The sequence below is a fragment of the Nannospalax galili genome, unplaced genomic scaffold (assembly GCF_000622305.1).
Source record: "Nannospalax galili isolate Female #2095 unplaced genomic scaffold, S.galili_v1.0 scaffold199, whole genome shotgun sequence".
Lineage (NCBI taxonomy): Eukaryota > Metazoa > Chordata > Mammalia > Rodentia > Spalacidae > Nannospalax > Nannospalax galili.
Genome location: NW_008343559.1, coordinates 777389 through 796296, shown reverse-complemented (window position 1 = coordinate 796296; position 18908 = coordinate 777389). Strand labels below are relative to the sequence as shown.

Below are 18908 nucleotides of genomic sequence, written 5' to 3'. Positions count from 1 at the left end.
GTGAGTTTCAGGACAGCTGGGGCTACAGGGAGATCCTGTCTCAAAAAGACCAAAAAAACAAAACAAAAACAAAAACAAATTAATGAAGGGAACAATCAATCAAGAAGACAATAAAAGTTGGGTATAGTGGCCCACCCTTCTTCCAGAGCTGAAGAAGACAGGTAGATCCTTGGTGTTTGCTGATCAGCTAGTTTACCCTCTTGGCAAGCTCTAAGCCAGTGAAGAGACCCTATCTCAAAAAACAATCTTACAGGGGAGAGGTGGGATGGACTGACAAAACAATATTTGTCTGGGTAGGGTGGGATATGCCTTTAGTCCCAGCACTCACGAGTCAGAAGCAGCCAGATCTCTGAAAGATGGGGGCCAGTATGACCTACAGTGAGTTCCAGGCCAGTGCTGGACTAAAAGTGTGTGCCACCACCATACCTGGCTTTATTATTTTTATTTTATGTGTATGAGTATATTGCCTCCATGTATGTAAGTGCATCTCTGCCATGCAATGCCTGCCAAGGTCAGAAGAGGGCATTGGATCCCCTGGAACTGGAGTTGTTAGTCACCAAGTGGGTGCTATGGATTGAACCTGGGTCCTCTGAAAGAGCAGTCCTCTGCAAGAGCAGTCACTGCTCTTAACCACTGAGCCATCTCTCCAATCCCTCATTTTTCTCTTATTATTTGGTTATTTTTTCCAAATTAAAAAAAAAAAATCACATTGCTCTGGCATATAGTCATACATTTTTGGCAACAAGAGTAATTAAATAAGCCAGGCATGGTGGCACACACCTTAAATCCCAGCACTCTGGAGGCAGAGTTCCAGGCTAGCTGGTACCACATGGAGACCATCTCAAACAAAGCAAAACAAAAGATTAAATGACTGGGTCATTCTATTCAGCTGCTTAATGTACTCTAAAAATGAGCCTTTTAACTATTTTAACAATCATCATTTTTCACACATGTGAATATAAGATCCATTAAGTCTCAGGCAGAGGCAAGTAGATCTCTGTGAGATGGAGACCAGCCTGGTCTACATAGCAAAATCCAGGTCAGCTAAGATTACAAAGGAGACCCTGTCACAAAAAGACAAAAAAAAAAAAAAAAAAAAAAAAAAAAAAAAAAAATCCATTAAATCTCGACCTTTTTACTTGGTATATCCTTAAGATCATAATATATTGGTTCATCAGAGTTGATAATTCATACATACTTATGAATAGATGAAATCTGTCAAGTGGAAAGGATACTAAATAAACTTTCCTAAGAAGTCTTAGAAGCCAGGCGTGGTGGTACACGCCTAGCGGCTTACAACTATCTGTAACTTCAGTTCCAGGGGATCAGATGCCCTCTTCTGCTCTGAGGATCCTGTACACGTGGTACACATAAACACATAAAATATGTTTTAACTCATTTGCATAAATAACCATATTCTATTCTTTTAGTATACAGACTTGATAATATAGAAAGCTGAGTTAATAAACAATCTAAGTTATTACAGTTTTTAAAGAAATTAAGTCATGGGGCTGGAGAGATGGCTCAGCTGTTAGGAGTACTGGCTGCTCTTGTGGAGGACCTGGTTTCAAGTACCAGCACCCATATGGCGGCTAACAACCATCTATAACTCCAATTCCAGGAAATCTGAAGCACTCTTCTGACCACCACAGGCACTGCATGACACGAGTGCACTTACATATATGCAGGCAATACACGCACACACAAAAAAAAATAAAAACAATAAAGAAAACAAAAAAATTAAGTCACAAGAATATGTTCTATTTACCTACACATAAATACAATTATGAACAATGGACTCACTGTTAAACAGGAATTCTGGAAGCTTGGTGCTTCTTCCCAATGAATATTACTTCCCAAGAAGTACAAAATTCCATAGATATTATTTCAAGCCTTTATCATCCTTTAAAAGCCATCTTTCTATTTACACCCCTCAGGAGATTACTCAGGTTTCATAGAAAATAACCAGGACCTACTGCTAGTACTAGAACAAAGTAAATAATCTGTAAAAGAGTAAGGGCATATCTTTTATAGAGAACAAAATAAAATACAGGAAAAAAAATAGATGACTTGTTTAAGAATACAATAACTAGAGCAAGAAAGTGAACCTGGTTTTTTTTTCCTGACCTTGTCTTGGAGGAAAAAAAATAAAAACAAACAACTTTCCTTCTTTATGCTCATTAGATCATGATCCAGATCCTACTGAATCCTGGATACTTCTCTGTCAATTATCTACCTCATCCTCCTACTACTGTAATTTCAACCTCTCTTTTAGCTGCTTCCAAAAGTCTACAATGAGGTCACCTTTAAAACAATATAACACAATACAAAAACATGTATTGGTGGTTACAAGTTCACTTCTTAATTACTGGCAAACACTTTTGCTCTGAGATGAGACAGAATTTGAGAGTAGGGGAAACAACTAAGCAATTGATTCTTCTCTCTCCCCTTGAACCACAAGATAATGGCTTCAACTTATCTGATCAACTTATCATTGTTTCAGTTGTATTATAGTGGTCGAAGCCTCAGTGTTCTATTTTAGAATGGCTTCCCATTCTTCTTTCTCCATTTTTTGTAATTCATATGACTGTGCCTTTTGTAAACCCATAGTAGAGTAACCATTCTGTTTCTACTGCTCCTAGAGATTGTCTCCATTAAAATGCTATCTATTTCATGCTCAAAGTTATGGTCTGATTAGTTCTTGCAGGAAGAGGGTATGTAGTCATTCATCTTTAATTACACTTCCCAACATTTATTTAAAACATCAAATTTCCACTTAGACCAGTTATTAAAATCTAGTCAGTCCTTCCTTCCTTCCTTTCCTTTCCCTCCCTCCCTCCTTCCCTCCCCCCTCCCTATTTATTTATTTATTTATTTATTTATTTATTTAGACAGATATGTTTGTGGGTGTTTTTATACATGTACGTAAGTGCCTCCATTTTTGTATAATGCCTTCCCCAAACCAGAAAACAACATAAGATCCCTTAGAACTAGAGTTACAAATTTTACCTGCCATGTGGGTATTGGGAACCAAACTCCAGTCTTCGACAAAAGCAGCCAGTGTTCCTCACTGCTGGGCAATCACTCCCTTTTTGAGACAGGGTCTCCCTGTAGCCCCTGCTGGCCTGGAACTCACTATATCATCCAGGGTGGCCTTGATCTCACAGAGATAGGAATGCCTCTGCCTCCTGAGTGCAGCATATCACCACATTCAGCTAAATTGCATCTTCGAAGATGCAAAATAAAATGAACTAATATGTGCTTCTCAATGTAATATAAAATATACAGTGCTACATATTCCTTGCTCCCCCCATAAATTAGCTTAAATTTTGTCAAGTTTGTGACCTGTGGTTTGTACACTTATGCCTTAGAACCATTTTATATTCTTAAAATCATGAGACCCCAGAAGTCTGGTTTATGTTACAAATATCTGGTATTTACTATGTTAGAAATCAATACCAAGAAAGCATAAAAGTATTAATTCATTGAAAATAATAAACCCACTACGTTAATAATATACAACTTTTGTTTTTGAGACAGGGTTTCACTATGTAGCCTTGGCTAATCTAGAACTCACTATGTAAATGAGGCTACCCTTGAACTCAGAGATCTGGCCTGCCTCTGCCTCCCAAGTACAGGGTCCCCGTGTATCACTGACTGGCTTTGAGCTCAGAGATGTACTTTCTGCCTCTACCTCCCAAGTGCTGGGATTAAAGAAAGTAATCTCAGTCAGCAATCATGAACTACTATGGGTAACAAACTATAGTATGATGTTAACTTATACCTTAACTATTATGGAAATTCATAAACTAGCACACCAAACTATGCCATTCAAATTAAAGCCTGAGAACAAATTAATTTGACATCTTAAAATAAAAAGAGTACTTGTGATTCAGATAGCAAAATATAGATTGAAAAGAAAACTCAAATAAATTAGTAGGAGGTATAAGAATGTGGTTTCAAACAAAATATACCTCATAATAATAAAGGTAATGCAAGGAGGGTCCCAAGATAAACTGATAGCTTTTTATCTTCATTCTTACTATACTGTGCTTATAACTCAGCAAGCTCCTTCCTAATAGTTTATAGGCTTTTTACTATTGTTCCCTTTTGCACAATTACAAAGTTATCCAGCTTGAGTTTCCTTGTTAGATGTGTCTCAATTTCAACAATATGGTGAAGACTTACACTGGTCACTCGTCGGTAGATCTGCGCAGCATTTTGGCACTCTGAGTATGGATATTCAGATGTAGCCATCTCAAGCATGCACATCCCAAAAGCATAAACATCAACGGATTCATCATATTTCTCCTCATACATCTCAGGGGCCATGAACTCTGGGGTACCTTAAATTAAAAGAACGATTCAGACTCAATGCGAGCAGAAGCTGCAGACGTTACCCACCAGAGGGTTCGAGAAGCAAAGGGGATGACCTGTCAGAGAGAAAAAAAAATGGAAGGGGGGGGCAGGAGAAAAAAAAAAAAAAAAAAGGGGGGAAAGAGGAAGGAAATTTTTTTTGTCTTTTCATAAAATATCCCATAAAAAATAAAGGGAGGGACTCTAGATCAGTTGCTTCGACCCCAGTGGATAAACTTGCACTGAGAGACAGCTCGAGACACTAACTTGACATGATAGGCTTTGACATGAATGACAGAATATATGAATTTGAGTGGGGTGGGTGACTATGGGAGGGTGCCAGTGGGGAAGACAGTATAAAGATGATTAAGACTGATTAGATGTTCTGTATGAAATACACAAAAATTCAATAAAAGTTTTACAAAAAAATAAAAATAAAAAAGCAGTCTTAAGAGGGAATTTAATAGCTTTAAGTACTTACATTAAAAAAAAAAAAAAAAAAAAAAAGAAAGGGGGGAAAGAGGAAGGAAATCTTCTTAGTCTGTTCATCAAATATCCCATAGAAGATCTTCCACTGTAAGGCCTTTGAAATACACTGAACATAGTCAAGTGTATGATTATTTACTGTTTAAATTGAGTTTCTCTTATGAAAGTAGAGCATTGGCTAAGAGATAAACTAATATTATTCATACTGAAAATAGAATAAAAGGGTAAAAAAAAAACAACAACCATAAATCTGGCAGGGAACAAAATGGATATAATGGCATCTACCTATAAGATGTTTAACTATCAAAAAAGAATCCTTGTCTGCCCTCTACTGTACAGTAGTTGTAAGGTGAACATTTATAACTAGTCTCCTACAATTAATACTTCATCTGATGAGTTTCACTCTGTAAGGAGGCCTTGCAGTGAAAAATCTCTACATTCAATGTTTTAAAGATAATAAAATGTAATTGTCTATAAAGGCCACTCACCAGAGCCTTTTCTTCACATACTCACCATCCGACCTACAGAATACAAATAAGCCTACTGCAGATACAGGAAATATAGTGAGAGACATCCTACAGGCAAAAAACAAATACACATACACACACAAACACAGAACTCAAATACAGACTGATTTATAAGCACAGAGTGTATGTGCATGTTCCTGTAAGATTAGGTTTTACAGTGACTCCAGAGTCTTTGGCTTCAATTCCAAGAACAAGTTTGCATACAATAATTTAATTAACAAAGAAAAACCCTATATAAGGAAACAACTAGACCCAAATATTCAGATCACTAAGGTTGAGAAACCTGCTTTAGATATATATTACTTCTAAAAGGTAGGAGAAAGAAAAAAGTTGAAACCAACTTTTTATAATACATTCACATATATTCATAGTTTCAAATCAAGTTTTTACAGCTAGGTGTTCTTAAAGATATATCCAATGAAAGATTTAAATTTTTTAATTTGCTTTCATTTGATGTGTATGAGTGTTTTGCCTGCCTATAAGTACATGAGTGTTGTGCAATGCTCAATGGAGATCAGGAAGAGGGCGTCGGATCCCCTGGAACTGAAGTAACGGATGATTGTTAGTTACCATGTAGGTGCTGGGAATTGAACCCAGGTACTCTGCAAGAGCAGCCAGTGTAGTTAACTGCTGAGCCATTTCTCCAGTCCCTCAATGAACATTTTTAAAGCTAAATTACACATAAATTTCACTGTTTTTAATAAAGAAAGCAACACACTGCCTCTACTGTATAAGACGTAACATATTAACAGGAAGACTAAGACTGTAACATGAAGTTTTATCAATAAAGTTCACCTTGCTCCACTCCATGTAACTTTATAAAACATCAATAAATCTTCAAAATGATTTTAGAAACTTAAATATTTACAGCCCCACATTTCACATCTAAGTAGAATTAATCACCTGGGTTCAAGCTATGGATTTCTGAAAGTTTATTTCATGTCAGAAAAGATAAGGTCAGGTTTCTGAAGAAAAACAATGTCAAAAGGCCAGCTTGGCTCCAAAGTACACTAGAAACATACCTATTACACTCTTGGCAAAAGAAGCCCGTTTCAAAGTTGCCAGACCAAGGTCTCCAATCTTGACTGAGCCTGTAGGACCAGTGATAAAGATGTTGTCACATTTAAGATCCCGGTGAATAATTGGTGGAGTTCGAGTGTGAAGAAACTGAAGTCCTTTAAGGATCTGCCTACACCAGCTTCTTAGAACTTTGATCTTCATCACTTTAAACCTTTTTAGGTACCTTGAAAAGGCAAAGTATACCAAACAGTTATCAATGATATGAGTTTTCTGCTTTGAAGAATTCCATTAAATTCTAACATTCCAAAGATGGGACTATGAAACTTAGTAATTTTAAAGGTTAGTGATACTTTTAGTAAAGTTAAAGAGGCTAAGTTTAAAATAAAAATTCTATTGAAACAAAAATAAAAGTCTTTCAAGTGTTTTTTACAATTAGTTCATGAGCTTTTCTTATTTTTAAAAAAATTTTTATTATTTTTATTTTATGTGTATGAGTGCATTGCCTTCATGTATGTTAAGTGCATTCATGTTGTACAATGGCCACAGAACACAGAAGAAGGTGTCAGATTTCCTGTAGCTGGAGTTAAGGACAGCTGTTAGCCACCAGGTCCTCTGCAAGAGCAGCTAGTGCTCTTAACCACTGAGTCATCTCTCCTGCCCTCTCTATTCTAAAAAAAATTTATTTATGTATGTGTGTTATACGTCTGAGTAAGTGTACTTTCTTGTGGGATGTGGGAATCTGTACATGTGTAGAAGCCAGAAAAGGGTGTCGAATTTCTCAAAACTGGAGTTGTATGGGTACCTGGCCTGTTGCATGGGTACTGGGATCCAAACTCTGGTGTTCATGATTATGTAGCAAGCAATCTTAACCATTGATCCAGCTCTCTGACTCCTGGGGTTCTTGTTTTTGGTTATTTTTGAGGCTCTCACTATGTAGCCCAAACTGGTCTCAAACTTGCAATCCTCCTGCTTCTTCATTCTTTGAGCTAGGAGTGTATCATGTTAGGCAAGCATTTTTCAAAAAGAATAGGAGCTCAAACTGGTTGTATCAACACCAGCACTACCTAAATATTGCAGAGCATTTATTTCTTTTCCTTTGTTTGACACAGGGTCTCATGTAGCCCAGGCTGGCTATGAACTCTATATAGCCGAGGATGATTTTGAACTCCTGATCTCCTTGCCTCTACTTCGCAAGTTCTGGAACTACAAGTACACACCACCATAATAACTAGTTTTTGTTTTTGTTTTTGGTGCTGGAGATAGAATCCAGGGTTTCGTGTGTGCTAGGTAAGCACTCCACTTTCTGAGCTATGTCTGCAGTCCTCAAAGAAACTAATAAATTACTAGTTGGTAAGAAAATCCTATATAATGGCCAAAAAAAAAAAAAAAAAGGTTTTTAAAATTAGTTCACTACTGAAATAACTAAAAGGGATTTTAACAGGGGCTGTTCACTGGGTAAAGGTGCTTCTAGTCAAGCCTGACAACTTGAGTTCAATCCTCAGGACCCACATGGTAAAAAGAGAGGACATGTGCTGTGACATACATGTGTACACATACACACACACACACCCCTGCTATTAGTACTTACTACTATGACGACTACTACTACTACTACTACTAAATGCAATTAAGTATTTTTCAATTAGAAAATAACACAAAACAGTGACTGAAAGGTACTGGAAAAAAACCCAAAATCAATCATAAACCAGAGGTGATTTCACAAGTAAAGGGAAAGTAACTTTGTCTGCGTGTGTGTGTGTGTGTATATATATGTACATGCATAAATATATGCATGTATATGTGGAGGCCAGAGGTCAACCCTGAATGTCCTTCCATTGATCTTGTTTGTTTTTTTTTAATTTTTATTTTATTTTATTTATTTTATGAGTGCACCTGTGTTGTGCAATGCTCTGGATGTCAGAAGAGGGCTTCGGATTCCCCTGGAACAGGAGTTAAGGACGGTTCAAAGCTGCCATGTGGGTGCTGGGAATCAAACCCAGGTCCTCTGCAAGAGCAGGCAGTGTGCTCTTAACCGCTGAGCCATCTCTCCAGCCCTCTGATCTTGTTTTTTCAGACAGGGTCTCTCACTGACCTGAAACTCGCCCAGTAGGTTAGACTGACTGGGTAAAAAGGCCCAGAGATCTGCCTGCTTCTGCCTCTACAGTGCTAGGTTCATAAGCATACATAATTATGCCTGGTTTTTAAAAAATATTATCTTTATTTTATGTGTATGAGTATATTGCTTGCATATATGTAAGTGCACCTGTGTCGTGCAATGCAGAGGTCAGAAGAGGCAAGAGATCCCCTGGAACTGGAGTTACAGACAGCTGTTAATTGCCACGCAGATGCTGGGAATTCAACCCCAGTCCTCTGCAAGAGCAGTCAATGCTCTTAACCACTGAGCCATCTCTCAACCCTCTATGCCTGGCTTTGAGGATTGAATTCAGGTCCTGACGTCTGTGTGGCAAGCACCTTACTAAGCTAGCTCACTGGCCCCAAGCTTCCGACCATCCATGACATTTTTCACTTCAGAAAAAGCTCCAGTCTCACTCTGTCAGTTAGCTAAAATCCAAACAGAAATGACAGAAGAGTTTGAGAGAACCCATCAAGCAGCAAGAAAACTTTCTGCAATGATAATCTGTCAAATAAAGTGGTGGCACATGCCTTTGGTCCCAGTACTTAGGAGGCAGAGGCAGGTGGATCTCTGTGAGTTCAAGGCCAGCCTGGTCTACACAGTGAGTTTCAGGACAGCTGGGCCTATGGGGAGACCCTATCTCAAAAAGACCAAAAAATAAAATAAAGTATCTACTAGCCAAATGTGATTATTTATTATTTAAATGTGGGCTAATTAAAGTAAGATTTTTGGTTTCTCAGCTGCATTAGCTATGTTTCAAGTGCTCGAAAACCTGATATTGGGCTAGCAAGACAGCTTTGTGGGTAAAGGCATACTTACTGCCAAGTCTGAGTCCAATGCCTGAACCCCACATGGTGGAGAGAACCAACTCCCCCAAGTTGTCCTCTGACCTACACATGTGCACCATGGCACATGCATGCACATGCACACATGCATACGTGCACACATACATAAACATTTTTAAATGTTGATGTTCTTAAAAAAAAGAAAAGGAAGTAAATTCAACAAAGACAAATACTGAAAAAAAAAAACCAAAATTAACAGAAATAAAAATTTCAGCAACTCTAATAAAAAGTTCAGTGGAAAGTCTCACCAACAGAATGGACTGTGTAGGAAACAGGATATTTGGGTTTGAAAACAAGGTAAAGGAGCTGCATCATTCCATTAAAGAAAAGGGTAAATTAAAGAGAAAACAAAAAACAAAACAGGACGGTCAAGGGTGGTGGCACACCTTTAATCCCAGGCAGAGGCAGGCAGATCTCTGTGAGTTTGAGGCCAGCCTGGACTACATAGTGAATTCTAGGCCAGCTGGGGATACAGGAAAACCTGTCTCACAAAGACAGAAACAAACAAAAAACCAAACCAAAACAAAAACACACAAACAGAATAAGCAGGATCTTTGAGACACCATCTAAGATGAAATCTGAATTTTGGGCACAGAAGAATTCCGGTTCAAACTCATAGAGAATATTTTCAATAAAATCATAGGGAAAAAGATGCCCATTCAGGCACAAGAAGGACACAGAACACCCAATAGACAGGAACAGAAAAGAAACTTCTCACACCATATTATAATTGAAACATTAAATATACAGAAAAAGGAAAGGATATTGAATGTTGCCTGAGAGGAGCCAAGTTACATATAAAGGCAGGCTCATAAGAATAATAGCTGAAATCTCACTGGAAACTTTAAAAAAATTATTATTATTGTGTGTATATGGAAGTACACATGTGTAGAGGCCAGAGGAGGACAACCTTGCAATGCCAGCTCTCTCCTTCCACCTTTATATGGGTTTCAAGGATTGAACTTAGGTTGTCAAGCCTGTGTGGCAGCTATCTCGCTGGTCTTCCTTCTCAGTGGAAACTTAAAAAGTCAAAAGTGCTTAGTATACCTTTAAATCCTAGCACTTGGGAGGTAGAAGCAAGCAGATCTTTATGAAATCAAGACCAGTGTGGTCTACATAGCCTATCTAGGCCAGCTGGGGTGACAGGGAGACCGTGTCCAAAAAAAAAAAAAAAAAAAAAAAAAAAAAAAAAAAAAGAGCACAGTGCAATGTACTTCAAGTTCTGAAAGACCACAGATGCCAAGCCAGACTACTTTACCTGGCAAAACTATCCACCATTATTGAAGGAAAAAGCAAAACTTTCCATAATAAAAAGAGGTTAAGGGAATCTGTGACCAAGCCACCCTATAGAGAATATTGGAAGAAATACTTTTAACTAAAGAGGAAATATACATTCAAGACACTAAAGAGAAAAAAATAGTTATGGGAAGCAGGCCTAAGAAAACAAACACCACAGAAACAACAAAAAACCAAAGGGCTTGTACAATAAAAGCACAAAACACTGAAGAAAGAAATTGAGGAAGACATTAGAGAAAGACTGCCCATGCTCATGGATCCAAAGAATCAATATTGTCAAAATGGCTAGCAATCTACAGACTGAATGCAATCCCAACCAAAATCCCAGTGCAATTTTTCATAGAAAACAGAAAAGGCAATTGCAGCTAAAGGCAATTGTCACTAAACCTGACAAACTGATTTCAATCCCGGAACCCACATGGTAGAAGGACTGAATCAACTACTCTATCAGTTGTCCTCCAACACCCCCACCCACAAATAAACTTTTTTTAGAAGCTCAAAATTCACATGGAAGCATTACCCGGTCTCCAGGAAGCCGGCCTTTAAGCAGGCGCCTTCAGAAAGACTGTAGCTGAGATCTGGTGCTTATGAGGTGCCAGCTGTCTTTATTTCCCCAGTGCAAAGCTGTCTTTTAAAAAAAGAAAAAATAAAAAAAAAAAAAAAAAAAAAAACACAGATAGACAAAGTAACCCTCAGCAAAAAGAACAATGCTTCAGATATTACCACACCTGATTTCAAACTATACTACATAGCCATAGTAAAACAAACAAAAAACCAACAGGAGTATGGTACTGGCACAGAAACAGATATGTAGATCAATGGAAAGACTACCCAGGTACAAGTCATATAAATCTTCGAGTATCTGATTTTTTTTATTTTTAGTCTTTTTGAGACAGGGTCTCCCTGTAGCCCCAGCTGTCCTGGAACTCACAGAGATCTGCCTGCCAAAGGTGTGCATCTCCACACCCTACAAGATTTTCTTTTCTTTTTTGAGACAGGATCTCCCTGTAGCCCCAGCTGGCCTGGGTTAAAGGCGTGCACCTGGCTCAGCTACATGGTTTTTAAAAAATATGCCAAAATGGTCGGGCGTGGTAGTGTACGCCTTTAATCCCAGCACTTGGGAGGCAGAGGCAGGTGGATCTTTGTGAGTTTGAGGACAGCCTGATCTATATAGTGAGTTCCAGGACAGCTGGGGCTACAAGGAGACCATCTCAGAAAGGCAGAAAAACAAAAACAAAAACAAAAACAAGCCAAAAATACACACTGACAAAAGAACATCTTCAACGAATGGTGTTGGAAAAATTGGGTGTCTACATGTAGAATAATGAAGCTAGACCCTTATCTTTTTTTTTTTTTTTGGTCTTTTTGAGACAGGGTCTCCCTGTAGCCCCAGCTGTCCTGGAACTCACTATGCAGACCAGGCTGGCCTTGAACTCACAGAGATCTGCCTGCCTCTGCCTCCCAAGTGCTGGGATTAAAGGTGTGTGCCACCAGGCCCAGCCTGACACTATCTTTTATCCTATACAAAATCAACTCCAAATGGATCAAAAAACATAAAACCTCAAACTATGAAACCAGAGAAAAAGGTAGGAAATATGCTACAAAATATAAGCATAGGCAAGGATTTTTTAAACAAGACTCCAGTCGTTTAGGAAATAAGGTCAACAACTGACAAACAGGACCTCAAGAAATTAAAAAGCTCTGTATAACAAAGGAAATCGTGAATCAGCCCAAAAATCAGACCATGGAATGGGAAAAAAATCCAGCTATACATTCCACAGAGATTAATTTCTAGAACACACAAGAACTAAAAATGAAATGACCCAATCAAAAATGCATCATGGAGCAGAAGACCTCAAAAGGAGAAATGTAAATGGCCATTAAACATTTCAAAATGTTCACCACCATCAGTCATAGAAATGCAGATTTAAATTACTTTGACATGCCAACTCAACTCCAGTCAGAACGTCTGTCATTAAGAAAATAAATGAAAACAAATGACAACAAATGCTGGGAGATGTGGGCAAAGAACCCTTATTCTCTACTGGTACAAATGTAAACTGATGCAGCCACTATGAAAATCAATGTGAAGGTTCCTCAAAAAGCTAGAAATAGAACTAAGAAGTCTAAAAGTCCATCAGCTGAAGAATGGAAAACAAAAAATGTGGTACTTATATACAAAAGAATTTTATTCAGCTGTTTAAAAAAATGGTATTCAGATTTTAAGCTGTACTACAGAGCTACAGTCATAAAAACAACATGGTACTGGCACAAAAATATTATCTGGGCCAACTGTATGGTCTTAAACACCCAAAAGGAAAGTATAACCAAAGATTAAAGGGGACAATATAATTTTTTAAGAGTCCATATGTATAGCTAAAGGCTACATAACAAGCAACAATGCCAGATAGGAGATACCTTCTTTTGAGTTGTTGGCCAGGGGGCCCCAAGGGACTCCCAGATAGTAACCCAGCACAGAACTGGGAAAATGAACAGGAGGCCTCAAGCTTATCTAAAGGAATATTGACAACTGATTGCTGCTAGATGAGGAACAGCTGACCTTCCTAAAACAAAGACCTCTAGACAGGCTGACTAGATTCACCAGATGGACAAGTAGTGGGGAATGACTGGGGGTGCCAACAACACAGCGGACAGTAGCAGGGATGACAGAGTATACGGGCTCTAGTTGGGGGACGGAGGCTATGGGAGGGGGCCTTCTGGGATGTGGGTGTATAGATGAATAAGATGGTTTTGGGATGTTCTGAGTGATATACACACACACACATACACATAAAAAATCAAATTTTAAAAAATGAATTATATTTGAAGAGGAAGCATAAAAACTTATGTCATGTTAATTAGTGGAGGTGATAAACCGGGCTCTAGTTGGGGGACGGAGGCTATGGGAGGGGGCCTTCTGGGATGTGGGTGTATAGATGAATAAGATGGTTTTGGGATGTTCTGAGTGATATACACACACACACATACACATAAAAAATCAAATTTTAAAAAATGAATTATATTTGAAGAGGAAGCATAAAAACTTATGTCATGTTAATTAGTGGAGGTGATAAACATCACTGAAATCTACCTGATGACTTTATACAGAGTCCTACAAGCTCCTGGGAAGCTGCTCATATGATTCTATGGCAAATATGTCAGCAGACACAAGTCCCATGCAAACTCAGGCAGACAGTAACCCAGCAAAGGTTACTGGGAAAAGGAACAGCAGACCCCATTCTTATCTAAAGAAATGTTGACAACTGATTGCTGCTAGATGAGGAACAGCTGACCTCCCTAAAACAAAGATCTCTAGATAAGCTGACTACATTCACCAGATGGACAAGTATGGTGAACCTAAAAATTTTATAGCCACTTTTGAAAGAGACGTATCTTTGCTCTGGAAATTGTTATTGAGTATGTTAAAGCTGTAATGAAGATATATATATATATAAAATGGTATCATAAAATTTGTCAGAAAAAAGATGGAACTAGAAAAAATTATACTGAATGAGGTAAACCCAGGACCAGAAAGCCAAATGTCACATATTCATTTTCTCTTTCTCTCTCTCTGTCCTTTCTCTCATGTGAATCCTACCTTTCTGATCATTAGATGTTTGCATTTAACTTGCGAGTACCTATTGACGCCAGAAAATTAGAAAGGGAGCATGGTGGTAGATGCCTTACAAGAGAGGAGATAAAAGAACAAACACAGGTGACATAAAAATAGGGAAAACACTGAGGATGGAAAGGATTAAGCAGGGATTAGGGTGAGGAAATGGGGGTACAAGTAGAAAGGGAGGGAGCAGTAACCAAAATGAAGGGTGTATGAAAAAAAGCCACATGGAAACCTACTAGTTGTTAGAAGTTAATTAAAACATTTGCCCAGTATAGCAGTACAGGCTTTTATAATCCCAGCACTTAGGGAACAGAGGCCAGGAAGATCTCTGAGACCAATCGTTGTCTACATAGCAAGTTCCAGCCCAACAAGGACTATATAGTAAGAGCCTGTCTCAAAAAGCAAAACAAAAAACATTTTATGTATTTATACACACACACACACACACACACACACACACACTTTTTTTCCAGTTAGGAAAGAATTCCTGCATGGCTGATCAATGTCATTTCAAAAAGCTTCAGATACTGCCTCAAGTTTTTTTGTTACAGAGTCAAGAGAATCCCCCAAAACAATACAGGCTCTTGCCATTCCTCTTGGTTGCCCACCAGAACTAATTGATAAGCCCTTATTCCTCAAGATACCATATACCATGATTGCAATAAACAAAGAGACCAAACTGGAACTGAACTGGAAGCTTCCTCCCTGCTGACTAGTTTTCATAGTGTCTGAAGGTATTATGCTGGGGGTTGGGGGATAGGGGAAGTGTATCAATGGTCTTACTAGCCTATGAGCCCTGTGAATTATAATACCAACCTTCCAGGTAAGATAAGCTCACCTGTACAATACTGGCACAACTGTTATGGGGGAAACCTGTTGGTTTCAACTATATTTGAGCTCTCCAAATATATTTGATGCCTGCTCCATAAGAGGGAATTCATATCTGGCACTATAAGCCTGGTCAGAAATCCATGGCTTGAGGTCTTAGGCCCTAAGTGGAACTTACTACTGTTATGGAGCAAAACTGACATGGCACCTTCTCAATATGTTTGTACCCATAGACAAATGCTTTCTCAGTCTTATTAAGAGAAGCTTCTCTTTGCAATGAATAGCAGTAGACTACAAAGACTCACAGTTGCTCACTTTGCTGAGAATAACTTGATGATTGAGTGCTCAGACCTAAATAATAAATTTGTAGCATTCTCTCTAAAGCTCAGGGAATACTATAGAATAGGTGGTAGAAAGACTGTAAGAGCCAGAAGATCAAGATAAATGCTGTGACATGCTATCTTCTAGGCATGACACTACTGGTACAATTATGATCTCACAGTAGCTTATAGCTGCCTGCACAAGACTGGGCTTGTCAACAGTCAATCATGGGTTAGGGAGGGTTAACTGAGCCCTAACTCTCCCATTCCTTGCTCAACTATTCATTACTGACGGATTCTGGTGGAGGTAGAGTCAGTCAGTGCCTTCAAATGTATACCCACATGATGAGCCCACCAAGCTCCAGTGGATAGTTCAAAGCCCAAGGTTACACAAACAGCCCTGGTTACACAATAGACCCTCTGTGGGTCACAAAACAAAAGGTCATCAATATGGAAAAATGATTTGTGGGGAAGAAAGGGGTTGACAGGAATGGAGGGTAGAAGTGAGAGCAATCAGAAGGCATTATTATATTCCACATATGAAACTGTCAAAGTACAGATTCAAAGTGAATTTTTCTAATACCATATATGGCTACTAGAGATTGGATCCAACTCCTGTTTTCAAATAAGAAACAAAGACCCCAATCCACTTGCCTGAAATCATAGTTTGCCAACAGAACTAAGAATAGAAGACTCCCAGCTGGGCGTGGTGGCACACGCCTGTAGTCCCAGCACTTGGGAGGCAGAGGCAGGCGGATCTCTGTGAGTTCCAGGCCAGCCTGGTCTACATAGTTGAGTTCAAGGCTCAGAAACTGAAAGACAATGATAGGAAAAGAAACCTTTCAACTTAATACTGCTTTTCTTTTCATTCTGTAGAGTAATAATGAGTCTCCTTGCTTTAGCTCATCCTCTTTTAATTTTAACTTTCTGTTGCATTCTGGTTTCTTCAAGTTACTCCTGTCATTTTCAGTTTACTCTTTACACCAGTGAAGGGTTTGTTTGTTTTGATTTTTATCTCTTTGTTTATTGAGAAAGGGTCTCCCTAAGTAGTCCAGGTGGGCCAAAAACTCTTGCCTCCACCTCCCAAGTGCTGGGATTATAGCAAGCTCTTGTGAAATTTTAATTTTAATGTTTTTATGTCTAAGTGTTCTTTGAATCTTTTTCAGTTGTGCCTGTCCTTTCTTGATGGACCATTTCTTCTTTGGCTTCTACTTCCTCTTTTCTTTTTCTGGTTTATTTTTATTTTACGTGTATGAGTGTTTTGTATGCATATATGTTAAGTGCAACTGGCCTTGCAATGCAAGGCCAGAAGATAACACTGGATCCCCTGGAACTGAAGTCACAGGCATGGGGGTGCTGGGAACCAAAGCCAGGTCTCTCCAAAGAGCAGCCAGTGCTCTTAACCACTGAGCCATCTCTCCAGACCCCTCTCTCATTTCTTTTCTCTTTCTTTTAAGACAGGGTCTCCCATAGCTTCAGACAGCCTAGAACTCACTATGCAGACCACAGGGATCCACCTGCCTCTGCCTCCTAAGTGCTGGGATTAAAGGTATATGCCACCACACCTGGCTCTTTTTATGGATAATTCCGTTTTTGACACAGGCTGAATTCTGATCCTTCTTTCTACTAGTTTCTAAGGCCTTTTGCCAATGCATGTATAACAAAGCTAGTACCCATTTCCTCAAGCATCATACCTGGTATAACTCTGAGTTACTTTCTCTTTTACTTTTTATCTGGGGGTCATCCTTTTTTCCACTGAAGTTTGGATACATACTGAAACTACTTACGTGATTTTCACATTTAAGTTTACTGGTGGTAGTCAGCTATTCCACAAATACTCCATCACCGGGGTATTACCCATAATGTTTCAACGTATTATTTTTTTTTGTTTTTGGAGACTTGGTCTCATTCAGCTGACTTTTAACTCACTATGTAGTTGAGCCTGGCCTTGAACTTCTGGGTCTTGTGCCTCCATCTCCCAAGTGCTGAGATAACAAGTGAGCATCACACTGGGCTTTTAATATATTTTTGGGAGTGTCTGTGTTGTTGTTTTGAGGTACAGTCTCATGTAGCCCTGGGGCATCTCAAACTTGATACTGTAGCTAAAGATGACTTTGAACTTCTGATCCTCCTGTTGTAACCTTTCCCAAGTGCTGGGATTATAGGCATGTACCACTATACTCAGTTTATGTGGTACTGGGTGATTGAACCCAGGACTTCATTTTTGCTGGGCAAGCACTCTATCAACTGAGCTATATCCCCAACACCTTAATAGAGTTAAAAACAGGTAAACTGGGCTGGAGAGATGGCTCAGCAGTTAAGAACATTGGTTGTTCTTGAAGACCAGAGTTCGAATCCCAGCACCCACATGGCAGCTAACAACTGTCTGTTAACTCCAGTTCCAGGGGATCCAATGGCCTCTTCTGTCCTCTGAGGGCACTGCATGGCATGGGTGCAGGCAATATACTCATACACATAAAAAACAAAAACAACAAGTAAACTGCAGTGCATGGTGGTGCACACTTCTATTCTCAGCACTCCAGAGTTAGTTCAGTAGGTTAAAAAAAAAAAAATGTACCTGCCTATCAAACCTGACAATCTGAATTCCATCCCTAGGACATACATGGTGAAGAAAATAACTAATTCCTGCAAGCTTTCCCTTGACCTTCACACATGTGCTGCATGTGGCACGCATGCCCTAACATACAGTAAGTGAAATGTAATAAAACATGTTTTTTAAAGTAGAGGGAAAATATATTACCATAGTAATAACAACCTCCTATAACTCTAGCTCCAGGGGATCCAATGCCCTTTTCTGGCCACCAAGGGCATAACCATGCATGTGCATAAGCCCACACACAGACACATAACTTAAAAAAAAAATCAAAAACTATATATTTTAAAATATTTTATTTATTTTTATTTTATGTGTATAAGTGTATTGCCTGCATGTATGCAAGTGCACCTGTGTCATGCAATGCCGCGGAGGCCAGAAGAGGGCTTCAGATTCCCCTGGAACTGGAGTTAAGGACAGTTCATAGCCGCCATGTGGGTGCTGGGAAATCAAACCCAGGTCCTCTGCAACAGCAGCCACTGCTTTTAACCACTGAGCCATCTCTCCAGCCCCCAAATTATATCTTTTTAAAAAATAAAATTAAAATAAACAGGAGCTGGAGAGATGGCTCAGCAGTTAAGAGCACTGGCTGCTCTTTCAGAGGACCTGGGTTCAATTCCCAGCACCCATATGGCAGTGGCTAACAACCGTCCATAATTCAAGTTTCAGGGGCTCCAACGCCTTCCTCTGACCTCTGAGGGCATTGTACAACATGGGTACACCTATTTATATGCAAGAAATACACTCATATACATTAAATAAAAAAATAAAGGCCAGGCATGGCGGCACACGCCTTTAATCCCAGCACTGGAGAGGCAGAGACAGGCAGATCTCTGTGAGTTCAAGGCCAGCCTGATCTACAA

General features: G+C 39.1%; 1 protein-coding gene across 12 annotated transcripts in view; it reads right to left on the bottom strand.

Annotated features, from left to right (window-relative positions):
* The window catches only part of Wnk1 (WNK lysine deficient protein kinase 1), a 154745-nt gene that overhangs the window by 83470 nt on the left and 52367 nt on the right, over positions 1-18908 (bottom strand). For all 12 annotated transcript variants that reach the window (XM_008839737.3, XM_008839729.3, XM_029566775.1 and 9 more), the window contains exons 3-4: positions 6392-6612; positions 4189-4346 (exon numbers count right to left, since the gene is read on the bottom strand). In XM_008839737.3, coding sequence (XP_008837959.1) covers positions 4189-4346; positions 6392-6612 — 379 coding nt within the window. The remainder of the gene's footprint in view (positions 1-4188; positions 4347-6391; positions 6613-18908) is intronic.